The sequence below is a fragment of the Mustela lutreola genome, chromosome 7 (assembly GCF_030435805.1).
Source record: "Mustela lutreola isolate mMusLut2 chromosome 7, mMusLut2.pri, whole genome shotgun sequence".
In the NCBI taxonomy this organism is placed as follows: Eukaryota; Metazoa; Chordata; class Mammalia; order Carnivora; family Mustelidae; genus Mustela; species Mustela lutreola.
Window position 1 is genome coordinate 10,236,004 of NC_081296.1, and position 20,726 is coordinate 10,256,729.

The 20,726-nt window shown below is 51.9% G+C and overlaps 1 protein-coding gene across 5 annotated transcripts in view; it reads left to right on the forward strand.

Annotated features, from left to right (window-relative positions):
- NTRK3 (neurotrophic receptor tyrosine kinase 3) overlaps positions 1-20,726 on the forward strand; it is a 381,172-nt gene that overhangs the window by 217,546 nt on the left and 142,900 nt on the right. For all 5 annotated transcript variants that reach the window (XM_059180038.1, XM_059180039.1, XM_059180040.1 and 2 more), the window contains one exon: positions 2,564-2,752. In XM_059180038.1, coding sequence (XP_059036021.1) covers positions 2,564-2,752 — 189 coding nt within the window. The remainder of the gene's footprint in view (positions 1-2,563; positions 2,753-20,726) is intronic.

Genomic DNA, 20,726 nt, shown 5'->3' on the forward strand with positions numbered 1-20,726 from the left:
TTCAGTCAGGTATCGAATCTCTGGATAGTGTCTTTCATTTTCTTCTCTTTTCTTTCTGATTGACCTCCTCTTCCTATCTCGTTTGACTTTCTGAAGAGTTTCCTCGGCTTTATCTTCCACTCCTCTTTGACTTTCCAATTCCATGGGTCGCAATTCTCAAGGACCCTTTCTGCCCTTTGAATTGTTTATGTTTTAAATATCTTGTTTTATGACTGTGACATCTTCATTTGTCCCTCAGGGGATATTGGTGATTTGGAAAAAAAAAGGTCTTTTGCTCCTTGCGTTGCCCTGTTGTCTGTCTGTCTGGCACTTTCTCTTTCATGTTGAAGCTTCACTGAAGTATCTGAGGTGTCCTGGACTGTTCTCTCATATTTAGGAACTGAGTTCCAGAAAGTACTTCAGGCACATAGGTGGGTCTTATCAACTATTAGCCTTCACTATGGCAGGATCATAGACTAAGAATGATTTCACTGGGAGATCGCCAGATGTCAACATCTGGGTACTTTTTTTTCCCCCCAAGATTTATTTATCTTAGAGAGAGAGAGAGAGAGAGTGAGTGAGCGAGCCTGCCGGGGGAGGGCAGAGGGAGAAGGAGAGAATGTTAAGCAGACTCCCCACTGAGCATGGAGCCTGATGCAGGGCTTGATCTAATGACCCTGAGATCATGACCTGAGCCAAAATCAACAGTCAGGCTTAACCAAAGGAGCCAGCCAAGTGCCCCAACATCTAGGTGATTTTTTTGAGGCACTTAGTTCCTGCAGAGACGCAACCTTTGAATCTCCTTCAGGGATGGAGACTGGGAATAGGGTCAGTGAAAAGCATGGGTACTCTTGGTGTTTCTGTCTTCTAGGAGCAGGAAGAAGGGAACCAGCCCTTTCCCTCGGACTTACCATTTAATTTTCTCCAGGAAGAAACCACTAGACTGGTGGGCTGGGGCCAAGGTCATGGCTCGGGTACTTTGTTCCAGCCCTGAGCCCCGATCCAGCCTTCTGGGTTACCCTTTCCATTCAACACCTGCAAGACCCAGCAGAACTGATTTTCTCTAAATATTCCCACCATAGCCCTTCTGTAAGCAAGCTTACATCTTTTTAGTTTTCATCTTCCAAAACATTGAAATACCTTAATTCTTCTTGTCTCCCCTCTTCTTGCTCTTGGTGCACCAGTATTTCTTTATATTTTAGAGTCATCTGGGGAGAGAGGAAGGGGAGAAACCCATGCCCTGCTTTCAGTGTTTCATTGGAATCCCAACGAAGTTTCTCAGAGTTTACAAGGTGTTTGCAGGAGGAGTGATTATTGCCATGTGTTGATCCTTTCCCACGTGGTCTCCAAAACCCATCAGGCATTTGTTGTGCATGGGAATAAGCCTGTTTGTGCCGATGGAGTGGAATTCAGGGTCCTCCGTTCGCATTTACTAGTCTTCTTTTTAGTTCTGCCTCATTGGTGCTTTACCTCGCTATCCTATGGGAAGTATCCTCCCCATGTCATGGACTTCTACAGCAGAAGTGTCGTGCAAGCCACAGAGCCAACTCACAGCGGGCACTTTTTCTTGGGACCATGTGTCTTGCAAAGCAGCAATTTCAAACACCAGCTGCAGGAAGCCACTGTCACAGCCGATGGCCTTGACGTCAGTTTTATTTGTAGGTGTGGGAGAATCGCCCCATGAGACAGAATCCTTGCTCTGCCAAGACTGTGGCAATTATCTTCGCCAACTTGTGTTTGTAAATAACCTGAGTCCCTCGGTTTCTTCTTTGGATTGGAACATGGTGGGGTTGGGTTTGAAGAAGATATGAATGATGTTCCTTGGAACCCCTGGGGTAGCGTGGATCTTTCGAGAGCGGGCAGCTGACCCCATTGCAGGAAGGCTAACGGTGATGCAGCTGAATTTGTGTCGCTTTGAAAGCTGGCTCGGGTTTGATCCAGAGCCAGTACTGGACTTAGCTCCCTGTGGACCGGGAGAGGCCACAGCAGAGTCCCGTGAAAGCTGGATACGTTCCTATAGAAATCTGAGGGCCACTCTGGAAAGGCTAATTGAGGCACTCCAGACCCCTAATTAGAGGTTCTAGATCCTGGCTGTGCATGGAACTCACGTGGGTGTTCTGTAAATCCTGATGCCCACGTGCCTCCCCAGTCCGCAGACCAACCGAATGAGAAATGGGGGGAGGGACCCACCGTCACAGTTGCTAAAGCTCCTGAAGGGAGGAGGGACAGGGTGCAAATTACTGCTATGTACATTTTTTTTTTATCCCGTTGTTGCTACATAAGCAAAAAACTCATTTAAAATTTGCATTATTTTGAACTAATTTGGATTTAGGGGAAGTGAAAATAATTCACGGCACAGTCATTTTGACACACGCTTTTGCAGCTGTTGTGGTGGGGCAGACGTTTCTCTCTCTCAAGAAGGAGAATGAGGGGTGGCTCTTTGAATGGGGATTCCAGAACATTCAGGGCAAACTCCTCGTGGATTTCACTCTTCTGGAGCTGTGGTGGCAGAAATAGTGGGCAGGATTGGGCACTGACCAGATGTGACTTCCCTGATGTCCCGTGTCTCTCTTGGTGTGCGCAGGGCCTGTGGCTGTCATCAGTGGCGAGGAGGACTCAGCCAGCCCGCTGCACCACATCAACCATGGCATCACCACGCCCTCCTCGTTGGACGCCGGGCCGGACACGGTGGTCATCGGCATGACCCGTATCCCGGTCATTGAGAATCCCCAGTACTTCCGTCAGGGACACAACTGCCACAAGCCAGACACGTGTGAGTACTGGAGTAGAGCGTTGTCCCTTCCGGGGGAGGGCGGGGGAGGGTGGCATGGCAGTAGACCACGTAGCTGGGGTTCTGGAACCTTCTGAGGTGACCTACCACCTGCTAACCTCCCACTCTCTTAAGAGACCCTCCCTGTTTGTCTCAGAACTTGAAAAATAGCCTGAGTAAAGGGTCTCCACTGGCGCAGAGTCCCCTGGGCAGAGAGGGTTCAGGGCAGGGAGCAGCCTGGATGCAGGAGGCCCAGCCCCATGTGGAGAGGTGCTCCCAGTATGGCAGGGGACACAGACAAGGCTGGTCTTCTCCATGGACCTGGCCTCTGCATTTAGGCAATGTAACCTGACTCTGTCCAGATAATAGGCCCTGAGGTCACCAGACCCCCCCCCACCACCACCACCACAAACCTCCAGGAGAAGGGAAGGGAATGAAGGGTGGGGAGTCCCATTGGAATGGAAACATCTCTCTAGCTGCCCCTCCAGTGCTCTCTCTGAGAACCCCCTCATGGCCCCACTGCCAGGACGCCTCACCTCCCTCTGCAGACATCTCCCTCAGATCAGAGGATTCAGGGCCCCGGTTTCCTCCTCGCTTCTCGCCTGCAGTTCGTTCCAGTCCCTGTCCTTGGGTTTCTGCGGAGCTCCGCTCGGGCCTCTCCTGGCTCCCAGGGCCTCTCCTCATTTCCGGAGCCTCCGTGGCTCGGACCTTCCATTCAGCAGGTGGTCCCTTTGCCGTGTCCCAGCTTCCATGTAAGCCTAGCAGCCCCAGTGCCCACCCTCCCCTGCTCCTGCCCTCGAGACGTGGTCAGCTAGTTCAGGAGAGATTACGGAGGCCCTTGGGGACTGAGAAGGGGAGGGCGAGGCGAAGGCCTCCTCTCACAGACAGGAAAGCTGAGATTCTGGGAGGCTGCGAGTTCCTCTTCCCTGTCCCCTGGCTTCTGCCATCGCTTCTCTTCTTCTCTCTGGTGCTCCAGGGTCTCGGCTGAGGAAGAAGCATCCTGGGTCTTTCTCTTGCTCTGGCTGAGCGCTCTGTACTCGGGCCGCCCCGTAGCTCTCTGAACTCTCTGCTCCCGCTGGGTCCATCTCACAGCCGAGGGGGCATCCGGCGCTCACACCGACCTTTGCTTCTGTTTTTCTGGTTCTGATTTTTAGTGAGGGGATGGCCACAGTGGGAGGGCCGGGGCTCGAGTCACAATCGTGTGCCTCCCCGCCCTGGGTATCCTTCGGAATTGGTCTCAGTGTTTATTGGACCCCACCCCCACCCCCTGTGGAAATAGTGGAGAGCTTAGTGCTTAGAACAGTTCCGCTCTGGCTAAAGGCCTTGCCTCACGTCAGGTTCACCTTGGGTAGACAGGTTCTCCTGTGGCTGGCAGGAAAACTTTTCTGTGATGGGAGCATGGGATCCGGGCTTGGTCTAGAGCTAGTGATGCCGAGTTTCTGTAATGACACTGGCATTTGAACAGAGAGCGAGACATTGCTCTCAATAGCGCATAATCGATTCTGGTTATTCACAGTAGTTATGTTCCAATAAAGTCACCACAAATGCTGAATTAGGGGACGCCGAGCCATTGCTCCTAGGGGACATACAGGGTTAGGCTCCTGCGAATGTCTGGTCACCACATTGTTATCAATGAGTCAATATATAACCTGTTTCATGTGTGCGTCTGTTGGAAGATGCCTTATTTAATAGATACTGTTGGTTCATTAACATCGAACTCAGGGTCAGCGGCACGATGACTTAGGCCTGAACAAAGCTTATCTAACACACCGATCCTCTCAAACACACCCGTTTGCTCCTTAAGGCCCACCCACTCCAGCCTTCTTGCTCACAGGAATGCTAGGTGGCCCTTCAGCACTCTGCTGGGGCCATATTAAACAATGAAATCACCCACAAGTGGCTCAACTACGCAAAAAAAATGGCCCCAAACAGACGACAAAAGGAGCACTGGTTATGAGAGCAGAAACAAGAAGGCAGAGCATCCCACGGGAACGTGTCTGTCGGGTCACTCCCGTTTCTCCCCACTGCTTTCACGTTTATCAGGGGCCATAGTTGCCGGGAGTCCTGGTTTGGGGGTTACGTGTAAGTTTTAGCGAGGAGGCGAATCTGTAAATCCAGAATCCGTGAATAATTAGGACGGGCGATATACCCTTTAGGGGAAGTTCTGAGCTCCTGGTGTAGCGTCTCTGGGTGTCTGTGCTCGCGTGAGTTCCGGATACCAGCTTCTCCGTGGCTGTGAATGGGGGTGATTCTTGCACGTGAGAAGAAAGGTTCCTCTGGGCCATCAGAATAAGTGTGAGCCCTGGAGAGAGTCGAGGGATCTGAGTGTCTCTTAATGTCAGGATCCCCGCCGAAGCCAAGGAGCTCCGGCCCTACAAAACCGTGCAGAGAAAAAGCCTTCCTTCCTAATCCCTGGGTTTGCAATTTGAAGTGGACGTCTGAAGGAGCCAGGCAGTGCTTGCACATGAACAAGAAGGGGTCAGTGGAGACGGAGGGGAAGCAGGTTTATTGGTGAGGGAGGACCCGCCGGCATGAGAGAGCAAACAGTACGTCACCCGAGGGGAATCACGAGCGACTCCAGCTTGTTAAAACCCTCTGATATTAGGGAAAGTGTCCTTTTCAGGGAAGCAGGACATTTTGTCTGCTCAGTAGACAGCGGATGGCTCCTAATTATTTCCTGAAAACATCTGTGGCAACAACCGTGCACAGGAGCCTTGTCCCTGGGTCTGGCCAGCCCTGCCTCTCTGAGTCCCTGGTTGATGCGCTGGCCCTGCCCCTCAGCTGAGACTTGCCAGCTAAGCCACTGCCCGTCTCTGATTACAAAGGCTTCCTAGGCTGAGAGAACCGAGTGACTCAGACACAGCGAGTGTGATGAGACACTATCATAAATAATTAAAGCCACAGGCACTGGGGCAGATAAGGAAGTGGAGAGCACTCGACTCTGCAGGCAAGTCTGGGCTCGCGCCTTTGGGGAAAGGGCGAGAAACAGGATTCGGGGAGAAGCGCTCATACTGTAGGCCCCCCGGGGACTCACCCGTCTGATTCCCTTCTGCATCCCTTGTGAAAATGTGCAGCGTGGGAAGCAATGGCAGGGACATCATGCCACCTGACTTGAGACAGCATTTCCCTGAGTCTCCCCGTGATGCACGGAGCACGAAAGCACTTTGCTTTCTTCAGCATGTGTTCATCATAAATGGTGGGACCTTTGCGACCGCAGTGATCAGGATGCCTCTCCTTTCCCCCCGTCTGCTTTCCATCTGGTCCGTAGCATTTCTCAGAGCGTGTCAGGCCTGCAGGGAAGTCTGGAGAGCCCCTCGTTCCGTCCCTTATCAGAGGGCTTGAAAAAGCTCCCAGTGGGGGGGTAGGTATGGAATCTCGTGCCTAACGAGGCCCCCTCGTTGTTTGCTGAAAGCCCGCTGGTTCTCAACAACGTCAGGAAATGGATCCCGGCCTCCTGGTCACCCAGCCGATTTGGGGCTAGGTCCTACAGAATGCGACACCACAGGGCTGGCCTGGAGGGGTCCGTGGGGAGAAGTCAGGAGGTGTTTTTGTAGCAACATGGGGCCTTGGTTACCGTGGTAACCCCTGTGACAGCCCTCGGCTCGGTCTCCGGCTGCCGTCTGAGGAGTCAGGCTCTGGCTCTTTCCCGCAGGCCAGCTGGAAGGCGCTTTGGCTCTGCTTCCTGCCCAGAGTTCCCTGTTCATTCCCTTTCCCAAACCCATTCTCAAAAGACCTTTTGCCTCTGGGTTGAGACAGCAGAGGCCATCTGGGGAGTCACCCTGTGTCCTCCCTCCCTCTCTTCCTCTGTGCCCCGGTCAGGGCACCTGCCTACTTCGCACATTGTCACCTTCCCAGAGCTAGCCCTCCCCCACCCTCCATCCCTCGGATCTCTTCCTCTCCCCGTGGGTGGGCCGGTGCCCAGGGACCTCTCCCCGCCCTGGCCAGCCCTGCCTGCCTCTCTCTTCCCCTGCAGAGAGCACCTGCTTGCTCTCCTTGCCGTCACCCCCAGACCTCTTTAGGGTCCTTGTTTTGCAGCTCCGTGTGTCTCTCCGCTTCCCCAGGAACCCTGACTTCACCAGCCTTGATCTCTTTGCAAATCCGATCACACTCCCCTCAGTCCCCATCGTCAGCATCCAAACCTCTCTCGCTGAGCTGACTTTCCTCCTTTTCATCTGTTCAGTTCATATTTATTGAGGGTTTGTGGGAAGCCTTCCTTCAGGCTTTGGAAACAATGGAGAACAGGGCACTCACGGTCCCTACCCTCAGGGACTTGCTGCCAACGGTAGCTGTTCTCCAAGATGCAGACGGCAACCCCCCCCCCTTCCCTGGAGACCGCTCACGGAGCCTAGGGTTGTCCCCCTCCACCTTTCTGCCCGTGATTTCCCCAGCCTCTACCCCTGGCGGCTTCTTTCCAGAATGTCGATCCCACACCAGCTGCTGCTCTTGAGTCATTCCTGCTTGAAAGGCCCTGTCTCTTCTCTTGGCTAGGCCCCCACACCCCTTTCTTCCTTTCTTCCTCTCTGCCCCTAGTCATTGTTCAGTGTCTGGCTCATTTCCAACTTATTCCTAGGCCCAGGCTGTGGCAAAGTGACCCTTTCCCCCTGGGAACCCCTGGTCTAGAGTAAATGTCGCGAATGACTTTGAATCAAATCTTAGGTCATCCTGTCACTTCTCAAGAATGTGTGTTCTGTTTTGCAAACTTGACTTTGAATATATTCCAAGAAGTAGCTCTCACGCACAGTTCTTCTGTTCCCTGTGGACGATATAGCCTGGGCCTAGGGGCCAAGGACATGGCAGCTAGCGCCGTGTGCCGAATGAAACCTGGCGAGTGTATCTTTGTGGCGTGGGCTTTCTAGAGAAGGCATGGACAGAAGGCACGGTTGCTGATCTACCTCAGCAGCCTCCTCTGGACCCAGCATGAGGCTGGTGTCATGCATCTTTTGTTCAGGGGACCTTGCACCCCCTCCCTGAGGAAGAGGCTGCTGTTCCCATTCTACTGGTAGAAGACTGAGGCTCATTGAAGCTTATGCACAGAGAGTTGCCACTCAACCGCCCCACTTCCGTCACCTGTTGTCACCATCTCCCATTGGTGTGGTGCATTCGTTACCACTGATGACATATTCTAGCCAACCGAAGTCTGTGAATCACAGTAGGGCTCACTCTTGGGGTCGTGTAGTTGGTTCTGACAAAAGCAGGTGGTGTCCCCACCATCACAGTGTTGAGTAGAACGGTCTCAGTGGCCTTCCAGACCCTCTGCGGCCCACCTGGTTCTCTGCCATTGGTCTCTTATTGTCTCTAACAGCCAGGCCTTTCCTGGGTGTCCTACGGTTGGAATCCTTTTCTGATTGGCTTCTTTCACTTGGTAATGGGCATTTGCGGTTCTTCCATGTTTTCATGGCTTGACAGCTTTATTGCTTCCTCCCACAGTGTGTCGCTCTGTCGTATGGGTGTCCTGCAGCCACTTACCTGTTCTCCCGCTGGAGGATGGCGTGAGCTTCCTGGGGCTGCTGGGACAAAGTACCCCGAACTGGGGGGCTTCGAACAACAGAAATGTGTTGTCTTACAGTTCAAGAGCCTAGAAGTCTAGAGTAAGGAGTTGTCAGGGGGCACAATGCCTTCAAAACCTGGAGGGGAGCCCTTCCTCGCCCTTATTTAGCTGCTGGTGGCATTTCCAGTGTCCCTTGTCACCATGCCACTCCAGTCCTCTTTCCTCCGTCCGCACGTGCACACCTGGCCTTTTGGTTTAACCACCCCCACCCCCATTTCAATATGACCTCATCTTGACTTGACTTATTATTACATGGATATTGACTCTGTTTCCAAATAAGGTCACATTCTAAGGTACTGGGGATTAGAACTTCAACAGGTCTCTCCTTGGAGGCACACACTCAACCCATCTCTGTTGCTTCCTCTTTCGGACGATGACAAGTAAAGCTCCGATAAGCATAGGTGTGCAGGTTTTGCGTGGACACCTGGGTGTGCGCGGTTGCTGGATTATATGGTAGGAGTCTGCTCGGCTTTGGGAGAGACTGCCAGACTGGCTTGCAAAGGGGCCGTTCTGAGTTCTGTTCATTTCATAGGAGACTGGCCTCCACGAGTCAGCTCCCTCCGAGGCTCTTCTGGATCTTGTCCGTGCATGCCTGCGTTCTTAGCGTGTTTCCTGGAGTGCATTTGAGTGTGTGTGTGTGTGTACCTTCTCTTGTGCTCTGAACTATACCAGCAATTGATGACAATATAATTCTTGCTGGATATTCACAAAGGTGAATAGTGAGCCTACTTCCCCTCTCACTTGCCACTGGTCAGAGGCCCGTCAACCATGTTCCCTGCAAAACCAGCCCCTCGGTTGACTGACAGGAGTGTTTACTGTGACGTCAACCCCAGCGCTGGTTGCCATCACCTTTCCAGCCTCTGATTCCCTTTCTGTTTTGGTTTCCCTGAAGCCTTGTGAACGCCTTCTCTTTCCATATGGGTCACTGTCAAGCCAGCCCTACACTTCAGGCCTCTCACACTGGTTCCACTTTTGGCTGGTTAGTTGGCTTTTGGTCTGTTTATCAGATTTTTTTTAAATTTAAATTTTTTAAATTTAAATGCAATTAATTGGGGCACCTGGGTGGCTTAGTAGGTTAAAGGTTCTGTGGGATCGAGTCCCACATCGGGCTCTCAGCTCAGCGGGGAGCCTGCTTCCCCCTCTCTCTCTGTCTGCCTGCCTCTCTGCCGACTTGTGATCTCTGTCTGTCAAATAAGTGAATAAAATATTAAACAAATAGATGCAATTAATTAACATATAGTATGTTAGTTTCAGAGGTAAAGGTCAGTGATTCATCAGTCCTTCTGTAACACTCCGTGCTAATGACATCACGTGCCCTCTTCAATGTCCATCCCCCAGTTACCCCATCCCCCATCCCCCTCACTTCAGCAACCCTCAGTTTGTTTCTTAGGATTAAGAGTCTCTTATGGTTTGTCTCCCTCTCTGATTTCACTTTGTTTTATTTTTCCCTGTCTTCCCCTGTGATCCTCTGTTTTGTTTCCTAAATTCGATGTATGAGTGAGATCATGTGATAATTGTTTTTCTCTGATTGATTGATTTTGCTTAGTATAATACCCTCTAGTTCCATCCATATCGTTGCAAATGGTTTCTTTTTGATGGCCGCATAATATTCCATTATATATATGTACTACATCTTCTTTATCCATTTATCTGTTGATGGACATCTGGGCTCTTTCCACAATTTGGCTACTGTGGGGTGCATATGCCCCTTTGGATCACTGCATTTATACCTTTGAGGTAGATACCCAGTAGTGTGATTGCTGGGTCATAGGATAGTTTTATTTTCAACTTTTTGAGGAATCTCCATACTGTTTCCACAGTGGATGCACCAGCTTGCATTCCCAACAATGTAGGAGGGTTCCTCTTTCTCTGCATCCTCGCCAACATCTGTCATTTCCTGATTTGTTAATTTTAGCCATTTTGACTGGTATAGGGTGGTATCTCATTGTGGTTTTGATTTGTATTTCCCTGGTGCCAAGTGATGTGGAGCATTTTTTCTGGTCTGTTGGCCATCTGGATGTCGTCTTGCAGAAATGTCTGTTCATGTCTTCTGCACATATCTTTGTCTGTCTGTCTTTCTTTCTTTCTTTCTTTCTTTTAGATTTTATTTATTTATTTGACAAATAGAGATCACAAGTAGGCAGAGGGGCAGGCAGAGAGAGAGGAGGAAGCAGGCTCCCTGCTGAGTGGAGAGCCCGATTTGGGGCCCAATCCCAGGACCCTGGCAACATGACCTGAGCTGAAGGCAGAGGCTTTACCCCACTGAGCCATGCAAGTCCCCTGCAAATTTCTTGATTGGATTATTTGTTTCTTGGGTGCTGAGTTTGATAAGTTCTTTACAGATTTTGGATACTAGCCCTTTATCTTGTATGTTATTTACAAATATCTTTTCCCATTCTGTTGGTTGTCTTTTGGTTTTGTTGACTGTTTCCTTTGCTGTGCAGAAGCTTTTTACCTTGATGAAGTCCCAAGAGTTCATTTTTGCTTTTGTTTCCCTTGTGTTTGGACACATGTCTTGCAAGGAGGGGTTCCGTTTTCCACGCAAGTCTCTGTAGATTTGAACCGTAGGTGTGTATTTAACTTTTAGCCCCTCTTGGCTGGTCACGTCTTCATGCTGCTTCCCCAGATTTGTCCCTCATCTTCCTGGGCTGATCTGGCAGCTCTGTTCTGGGATCTTCTTCATAGCGCCTTGGTCTCATGAGGTGGTCTAACCCATCTCTGTTGGTTTCCTCAGACTCTCTTTTTTCCTTTGTTCCCCGGCCAGTCGGCATGCGTTCACTGATTCCTCACAACATGGCAGACACTCAGCAAAGGGCCCTGGCATGGAGTGGAGGACTTTACCACCTTCCTGGCTCCTCTCTGGTCACATGGCTGCTGTTTGGGGGTCCCAGCCTCATTGTCTTTCCCCGGGGCAACTGCCTGATGCATTTCCATACCAGGCTACAAGACACGGATCACCAAAGCCGGAGCCGCTGGATCTGTGGCCTGTGCCCCGTCTGTTGGAACCTGTGGTTCCTTCAGCAGAAGGGTGTGAGCAGCTTGCCTCCTCCTCCTTTTATGGGCTGGTCAGCCATGGAGATTGCCTTTTCTGGAAGAGAGGCTGCTGAAACTGGTTACCGCTATGGTGGGGAACCCGAAGCCTGTGTGTGTAATGCAGTATTAATAGCTCGTCAGCATGATAGAGATTTCTGTCACCTTCTGTACTAACAAACATCGTTTAGTGCAGGGTAATGATGGGTGTTTATTCCCAGCCACTTAACTCTGCGTAATGGACTTGCGGATGAAATATGGAAAATGGGCTCCCTTGTCTGGGAGGCTGCGGCCTCTCCTGCCACGAGGAGCAGAAACGGCGGCGGCAGCAGCTGCTCCTCTAGAGAGAGGCTTTCTAGATTTTTCTGTAGCGGAAGTTCTGATGGACTTGCCTGATGGAAGGAGGGGGATCTGGTGCCAGGGCTGGGCTGGGAGCTCCGCCTCTGGGAGTGCAGTGGAGAAGCTGAAGCTGGCATACTGGGGACTGCCCTTTGCTCCTGGTGGCTGACTGAGGAGCAGGCTGGGCTACCTGTGACACGGTGGGGGCAGGGCTTCCGTGGCCTCTCCTCCTTTATTCTGCTGAATGGTCTCCGTGGGCCGACTGATCCTTCACCAGATCCTGGTGAAGATAATATTGACTTTTGCCTTCCCCTTTTTCATCGATACCTTGTCCCCAGGCCTTGCTTGCCAGGTGGTCTTTTGTAGAACTTTTTCTTTTTTTTAAAGATGCATTTATCTATTAGAGAGAGAGAGAGAGAGAGAGCGCGCGCATTAGGAGGAGGGGCACAGGGAGGAGAAAGAGAATCTCAAGCAGACTCTGTGGGGGAGCCCAATGTGGTGCTTGATCCCAAGACCCTGTGATCACGACCTGAGCTGAAACCAAGAGTCGGACACTTAACTGCGCCACCCAGGCGCCCCTCACAGAACATTTTAAGTGAGTGTAAGTTAGGATTGTTTCCCTCTGGTTCCTCTTCAGTCCTATTTTCAGACACAATTAGAATAAGCAGTGGACCTGTGAGGATCCTGCCGTGCTACTGTGGGGAGCCCAAGGTTTCTGCAGGAGAGGATGGCTCAGGCACATTCCCACTTAACTTTCTTTCTAGAAAGAGCTGGAATGTGCCGCAGTAGGCTATCTTGGGAGTCGAGACCATGAAGTCCTGGGCCCACAGACTTGTGCTCAGGGTCTCAGCCCCTGAAGAGTAACCTCTGTTGTTCACCGACTCCCAAGACCCCCAGATGTGTGCATCACCTAAGCGTGGCATCTTGTCTTGGTTCTCCTCTGTCCCAGGAAGAGAAAAAAAGAAAAATCAAATGACACCATTTCCCCTAAATTATCTGAGTACGCTCAACCTTCCCGAGCACACACTTTGGAGCTGTAACCAGACTCACCTCCCTCTCCCCGAGCCAAGACGACCTGCCCTCCTGTTGAATATCATGACCTCATCTGTTCTGTGCTCCCGCGCCATAATCACATACTCAAAGTTAGTAGCTGCATGCAGTCTTGCTAATTAAGTAATTAGGTATAATTGTGCTCACTGTAAATACACAGTAATTGGCTCAAAAAAAGTACTTGGGGGATAAGCATGTGCTTCAAGGTGGAGGAGGTGAAGAGCGAGAAGCCCCCCAGCCTGGGGTCGCATCACGGCAACGCGGGCCTGCGGGGAGGTTACACCCAAAGGTGGAGAGTGAGGAGGTTGGGGTGGGCAGCACCTTTGCTTCCTGCTCCGGGCCCTATGAGCAGAAGGACTGCTCGTCCCCTCGGCATGTCCTCAGACTTGTCCTCAGGGAGTGGGGGGACTGACTCCTTTCTGGAGATCCCCCCCAGCTTAAGCCTTCCCAGACATACCTTTCTCTCTTCTCCTCCAGCTGGATTCTGACATCCCGTCCACTTTGAGATTTTTCCGGGTGATAATTCAGAGCCAGCCGAGAAATACACACCGGGGTCGGAGAGGACCCCAAAGTTGGGCTTTATGGCTGGACCGGAGGAGACGGCTGGGACTGAAAGCCAAAATGGGCTTCTCGGTGGCTCTGCCAGTGCTTTAACTCAGGAGGCACACACGGGTGGTGAATGTGCAGAACAGATATTCATCCAGCTGTGGGGAGGAGGGCCGGGGTCGGCCTCACCTTTTGCAAGTCAGGGAGCTCCGCTGGCCTCTGGAACACTGCACCGGCAGGGAGAATCTCCCTTTTCTGCATCAGCCCTGCTCTGAGGAGAAGTAGGATGGCAGGTGATGGGCTCTGCTCATCTCACCCATCAGATACTTCTCAGAGGAAGGAGCCGGGGACACAGGTTGAGGGAAGGGCTGGGCTTACCCCCCGTGTCTCCAAGGAGATTAAAAACCCCTCTTTTATGGGCAGAGCCTAAAAGGCAGGAAGAGAGAAAAAAGAACCTCCCTCCCATCCTAAAGGTGAGCAGGGGGCTCTGTCATTTGTGGTGGTCCCTATTAGTATTCTCTTTCCAGAAGCCCTTTTCCAGGAGAAGATGGTCATCATTTCCATTTCCTCTGAATGAACATATGAGTCATAATCCTGATGGCAGGTTGCCAAAGAGGCCGGAGGTTCTCGCTCCCATTGTGCTGTATTCTTAATGGTCCAGAGCTAAAAACCCGAGGGCTACCCATCTCTTAGCCAGAATCCCAGAGTACAAATGCCCTTCCAACTTCTCCCCAGCTGCCTTGAGTGCTGTGTGCTCTGAGACACGTGAATAGGCATTTCTCAGACACAATGTTCCGTGGTCAAGGAAGTCCAGGAAAACGTGGATTAAGTCAGTGGCTTGCTGTGGGATCCTGAGAGCCTTCAAGGATAAAGGTCATTGCAACTTTGCAAGAGGGGCCTCGGCTCTGCCAATTTCCCGGATTTATTGAACCTCTGAGCCTGATTCTAGAGGTGTACCTGTTTCAGCATCTCGTGGACACAGATGCTCAGTGGGTCACATTCTGGGCTGTTCTGGGGGTTTGGGGTTCTGTGTTTGCCTCCCCAGCAGATGTGGTAAGTCATCTGACAGAGGGCCCAGATGGGCCTGAACCCGTCTGGCATGTGCGCTGTTACATTTCTTCCCAAGCCTCTGGGAGGGACAGGAAGTGGCTGCGTTCCATGGGAATGCCCAGAGTTGGGGTGGTGGCATTCTTTGGGATTTCTGGCAGGGAGCTAAGTGCCCTTCATTCAGATGGATCAGGGGGTCTTTGTCTGTTGTTCTCTGCCTAGAAGCTCTTGCAGGTGCTTCTAACACTTCCTAAACCCCCAGATCCGGAGATGCTGGTCATGGCCAAATTTTCACTGCATTCCTGCTTCCTGCATTTCACTGTTTCCAAGCAGATTTGCCACTTAGGCTTGAAACCTCAGGGAGCTGTTCCTAAGGGGAAAGGCACAATGATACAGGACGCTGCCTCCCAAGCCACTGTTTCCAAACCATTGTGCGGCGCGTCAGAGCACCTCTTTATTTCAGCAAGGGTATTCAGTGTTCTTGGCATGGTGCGGGCCAGGGCAAGGTCTCCGCCGGCCAAGGGAGGGAATGGAACCCTTGGCTGTAGGGCGTTCTTTTTCATTAGAAAAGGAAGTACAAGGGGAGAGAGAGAGAGAGAGTGAGTGAGTGTGTGTGTGTGTGTGTGTGTGTGTGTGTGTGTTGGGGAGAGGCTGGTCCTAGATCTCTGTCCCAGCCTACCAGCTCCGTCCCTGTGTAACCATGGGAAGGGCATCTGTCCTCTCTACACTTGAGATGAGGAAACACGACCCCTCAGCTGACAGTCCGTGAGACGCGGCGGCACGAGAATTTGGAAGCGCCCTGTCCGCCTGCCTCAGTGACACGTACGTGATCATCCTTCCCTTGACAACAGTATTTTTACAACTGTTGTTCTACTCCCCGATTCAAATCTGCTGTTGGGGGAAACCAGCTTGGTGGTGTCGGAAATAGAGGTTCTCGAAGCCTGGTGGTATTTCTCAGCAGACAAGAATCCTTCCCTCACATGACTTCTCCCCACCTCTAAGGGGGAGGATTTTATCACCCGGCTCCGTAGCCCCAGAGATGCTCTCTGGAGTTGGGGCTGTGATATGTCGGTTGTCAGGAAGTCATGGGTGTAGTTGGGCAACGGACTCCGGCCGATTTCCTTTTGGGTTAATGGACCCAAAAGCCGTGAGCCCAACGCGGGGAAAACAGAGTCATTCGTGGTGGGGTTCTTGGGTTCTGTTGATTTGTATTCCTTGTTTTTACCCTTCCTCTTGCCAGCAGACATGATTTTGTTGAAGCTGCAGGGCCCATAAGCCTCCCTGCTTTCCTGTAGTCCTGTCCAAGTGCCTCACACTGGGTGACTTCTGCATCTGTGCCCTTATGGTACCCTCTGCCGTTAGGGCTTCAATGCCCATCTGCTCAAGTGCCTTTTTTTTGCTTGTTCTTTTTTATTTTGTTTTGTTTTGTTTTGTTTAAGCATTTATTTGTTTGAGAAATCTAGAGAGAGAGGGAGAGAGAGAGGACATGAGTGGGTAGGGAGGGGCAGAAGGAGAGGGAGAAGCAGACTCCACACCGAGCAGGGAGCCCGATGCTTGATCCCAGGACCTCGAGATCATGACCAGAGCTGAAGGTAGACGCTTAACCCACTGAGCCACCCAGGCACCCCTTTGCTTATTCTTAAACATAAGCATACAATCCCTTCACTCTGTCTCAGTAAACACCATGAGACCCCCAGACACAGACGTCCACGTCTGTGGGTCTTGTTGTATTCGCACACGTAGCTGGTGTTTTGGACACTGACTGCATCAGTTACGATCCTTCTGGCTCTGCGTTCTAGGCCATCATGAGCCAGTGGCTTCCACAAAAAAGGAAGCGTAGCATCACGTAACCCCAGTAAAGAGCTAGGGGAGGCAACTGGTGCGTGAGGACTTCAGCTCGGCTCTTCCAGGATTCTCTTGCTTCTGTCTCTCTGTGTTCTGCTTTACCACCAGTCTGGTCCTCCTCATGATTACAGAATGCTGGCCAGAGTGTCAGCCATCACCTCTGAGGCACATGGACCAAGGACAGCACAGACTTGTCTCTTCTTGTGTGTCAACTGAAAAGGAGAAAACCTTTTCCGGAAGCCCCCAACAGTTTCCCTCCTGTCTCGTTGGCCAGAATGATGCCATCTTCCTAAAGCAGTCACCTGCAAAAAGAGTGGGATCCCCACTGTACCTTAGGCTCATCCAGATTGTCCTCCGGCCTTGGGGATGGAGCTCCTTTTCTCACACTGAGCTGCGGGGCTGCCGGAAGGGAATGGAGAGATCCCTCCATGGAATCAGGGCTCTGTCACAGGGAAGAAACAGGAAGTGGCTGTTAGAAATGATGGTGGCTGCTCCTGGAGTTCCCCTCCGAGGTGAAAACAGGCTCCCCCCACTACTTGGCCTTGCAAGTGGCTCCTGGCTTGCTCTGCTCTTCGGAGGTGAGCAGAGGCCTCTTGGGGTGGAGGCGGCGGTAGGAGGAGTCTGGGAACACCCATGCCGGGTCAGTTCTCCCCCTCGTGTTTCTCCTTTTAGGGAGAGCAAGCTGGGTCATTTGTGGTGGTCGCCAGTGCTGTTCTGGTCTGGACCACGGGCCTGCTAACTTTCAAGGCTATGCTTACATGCCCGAGCAAAGAAACGTTCCTTCAGGCGGCTGGAGCTGGATATGGTGATCTCAGCCGGGCAAGCCGTGTGAGTTCCTGGGAGCTGCTGTTGGATCCTTTGGGAGCAGAGTTTCTGGAGAGTAGGTGGGAGCAGGGGGTTGGTGAAGAGAGAGCCAGGGCAGGGGTAGTGGGGGGAAGAGCAGTAACATCCCCTCGATACTTGGCCATGCCTGTTCCCAGCCAGGCTCGGAGCTTTAAGTACATTAAAACCATAATAAAACCTTTCACAGCACAGTGCTTACTCTTGGGCCCAGAAGACAGTTTAGATACAACAGATTGTTTCCTTTTTTTTTTTTTTAACGCAAACTGTATGAGGTCGGCGCTGTTGCTCTCTCCCCATTTTACAGATAAGGAAGCCCGGGGCCCAGGACAGGATCAGACATCCGCTGCAGGCTCTTAGCTGGGAAATGACAAAGCCGAGATGGGACCCAGCCCACCACCAGCATTCCCCTCATAAGGTCTTTCTACATGAAACCTGCCTGGGCTTGTAAGGGCTGTGACCCCCACTTGACAGATTAGGAAACTGAGGCTCAGGGAAACTCACGCTGCCCCGTTGAGTCAGAGCCAGGATGCACACTGCGGGGATTCAGGCACACGGCCTTGTGCTCTGGCCCCGGGCTTCCGCCCCTCATCATCTAGCTAACCTCCACCCACCTGCACCCTGTCTTCTGGAAGACTCAGGATGGTCTTGCGACCTGTCTTTTAGACAGATGCCCCCTTGGGTGGCCCATGGGGCCCTCCATGGAGTCAGCAGAACGCAGTCCCTTTCTGGCCCTCCTGGCCTCCTCTGTAGGCAGTCCCCTCCTCATTCCTACCCCAGGAGGCCATCTGGAGCCCCAGAGGTCTGGAAGGAGGGCGTCTCAGAGTGGGCTCCAGCTAGCCGTGGACACTAGAGGTGACACAAGGGCTCCACAGAAGGAAGAGGACCAAAGGACTCGGAGCCACGTCGGCCTCTTTCTGGTCCAGGCCTCCCCTCCTCCTGTCCCTGAAGGCTGTGTAGCTTAATTTGTCGCCCAGATTGTGGCCAGCCGGGCCTCTCACCACGCACTGTGATAGCTCCCATCCCCAGACCTAGAATTCTTGGTGATGCAGCAACTCTTTGCTTTGGATTCTGCTGAGTCGGGCGGCCCTAATGCCACCGGTAATGAAGAAGTGTTGGGACTAAACTCCTAATGGCTCATTGATTGGTTGAATTATGCTCAGTGTAATTCTGAAAATAGATTTTAAATATGTGCTTGGGGATTTGTGGGGATTTGTTACTTCAGAGCCTTAACTCAGATGTGGCTGGTTTGACCAGGCATCAACGCGGGCAGCCTGGGCTGGCGCCACGCTGTTCACCGCGGCGAGACCCCCTTATTCTCCCCACCTGCCCCGGAGCCAGGAAGCTTGCCAGAGGGGAGTGCGGGCAGGTGTGGAAAGGCCCCCCTTCCCCCCTCATAGACACCCCTGAGGAGGGGGCTTGAGAAGGTCATCTTGGTTGACCCAACCATTGTAGATGCCTCCGTGTTCTTAGAACGGATGGAGACCTGGATTCTCTCTTCTACTTCCTCTGCAGAATGTGGCCCTCTTTCCAATTCCAAGTTTTCACAAAGGGAAGCCTTCACAAAGGCTCAGTGGCTCATAGTCTGGCATAGTCGGGCATCATCCAGTCTACCCGACACCCTTGACTTCCAGGTCGAAGGAGGGTATGGCATGAAGGGTTTGGTGATGGGCGTCTCTGTATTATCTGCTTCTGCTTGTCCCTTCCAAGTTCATCTGCAGACAGTAGGAAAAGGCAGCAGATAATACAGAGACCTCCCGACACACCTGCAATTGCCATCCTTGTCTACGACCTTCCCTCTAGCCTATCAAGGACCTAAAACACCTTCCATTGCTGGGGTGGGGTGGGCCAGAACCCTATGCCCGAGGTCATGGCTGAGCCTCCATGGGGTACAGTAAGACTGTCTTTCTGAGGGGGAAATAGGTCAGCGGTCTTTTTTCCAGAGCTTCTAATGCTACTCTTCCATCTTGACCTCTCTCTGAAAGACTGTGTTTCCTTATACCCTTCCCTGGGGTCGTTTATACCCAGCCTGTCATTAGAGAAAAAACAGTATCCTCGGGGAAGGGAGGAAGTAAAAACAAAACCTGGAAGAAAAGAAAAAAATTATCCTCTGCTCTAATAAAGAAATTACTGGCGTTCTACATTATGAACTGTATTAATTTTTAATGGCTGAGAAAGGAGTTGATTTATAATGCATCCTTCTCGGCTGCAGCGCCTGTCCCCAGCTAATAAATAAATGACAGGTCTCTTGTATTAAAAGTATCCGTCATTTTACATTGTTGGAATGTAAATGGCGGAGGCGTTGAGTGAGAGGCTCCGGGGAGCGGGTGAGCTTCTGCCGTGCCCAGTCGACAAGGGAGCTGGCCGCGGAGGTTGGCCTCGCTCTCAGACTGGACGGAAGCTCATTTCTCCCACTTGGTCTCCGCAAAGTGACCCAAATAGCTCCAGCTCTTGTGGTCCAAGGGAGAGTGCGTAATGCTATGCCTCGGGACAGTTCTGATGGAAACGGAAATTCCTGGTCCTTCGGCAGCCCAGCCCATGGCTTCTCCCCGCGTGTCTTGACCAGGAACCCCAGTATAACATGTTCGTAGTGGATCCTCTGTTGACGCTGATGTATGACTCACAACTCTGGTTTGCTTCTCTGGGCCTCCTAAGTAGAAAAAAATAATAATAATAAAATAAAGCCCGCTCTTTGTCTCTGGTTCCAAGGTACTGTATACTCCTGGTAAATATTTTGGAGAAAAATCTAGACGAACGCAAAGAAGAAAGTAAGCCTTGCCTCACGTGCTGTACCCAGCCATGAATGCTGTGAGCACGTCGGTGCCCTGCTTTCCCGTCTTTTTTTCCTTGCAGAGATATGCACACAAACAAATAACACACATAGACGTGTCTGCACCAACACATACGCTTGTATTCTGCAGCACGAGATCACAGTTGGCATAGGGTTTTGTCGTCTGAATTTGTCACAGACAAATTGTATGTCACAGACCTCTATTCCAACTCACTGAAAATCGCGCGGCCGTCCTGAGTGGCTTCGGGCTGTGTGGCCTGGGCTGTTTTCACAGGGGTGGGTGTAGCGCTGGCGATCAGTCCATCAAGAAGCCCTCCTTTGTTCTCGATCGCAGTGCCAACTCCAGAGTAACACAACGCGGGAGAAAAATGAGGACAAAAGATGGGTTTTGCACAGAGCTCATAATTATGGAACAAGTACTCGCTGCGAAATCGATGCAAGGAGGCTGAGAGAGGAACAGAGTGGCATCGTCCCTGTGGGAGGGAGTCCACGCTCCAGCTGGGGACAGAGGCCCCTCCCGGTTCCTGGTGAGCCAGGCAGAGAGCGGGTCCCAGGGACGCTGCGGCTCAGGGGGCCGGGCGTGCATAGCGGGCGCTGGCTCATTTTAAGTAGGGGGGACCGAGGCTTGGACAAAGGCGGGTAGAGGATGGAAGGTTTGACCTCTCTCTAAAGCTAGGGGGGACTGAGGCAGGCGGAGATGGAAGCAAGGACCTTCCAGGCCGTAGTGATGGGAGCTGGAAGCAGAGACAGGCTTTGGAAGGGCAGGGATGGGGCGTCCTGGGGGACTGGAGGACAGCCCCTGGGGGGGAGGGAGCAGACCCTGCGCGTGTATTACACAGCATGGGTGACTGAAGCGACAGTGATGAATTTATTCACGGAATTTGCATTTAAATAGTTCTAGTCTTTATTTACCACGCTAGGCATTGTTATCAGTTTCTCAG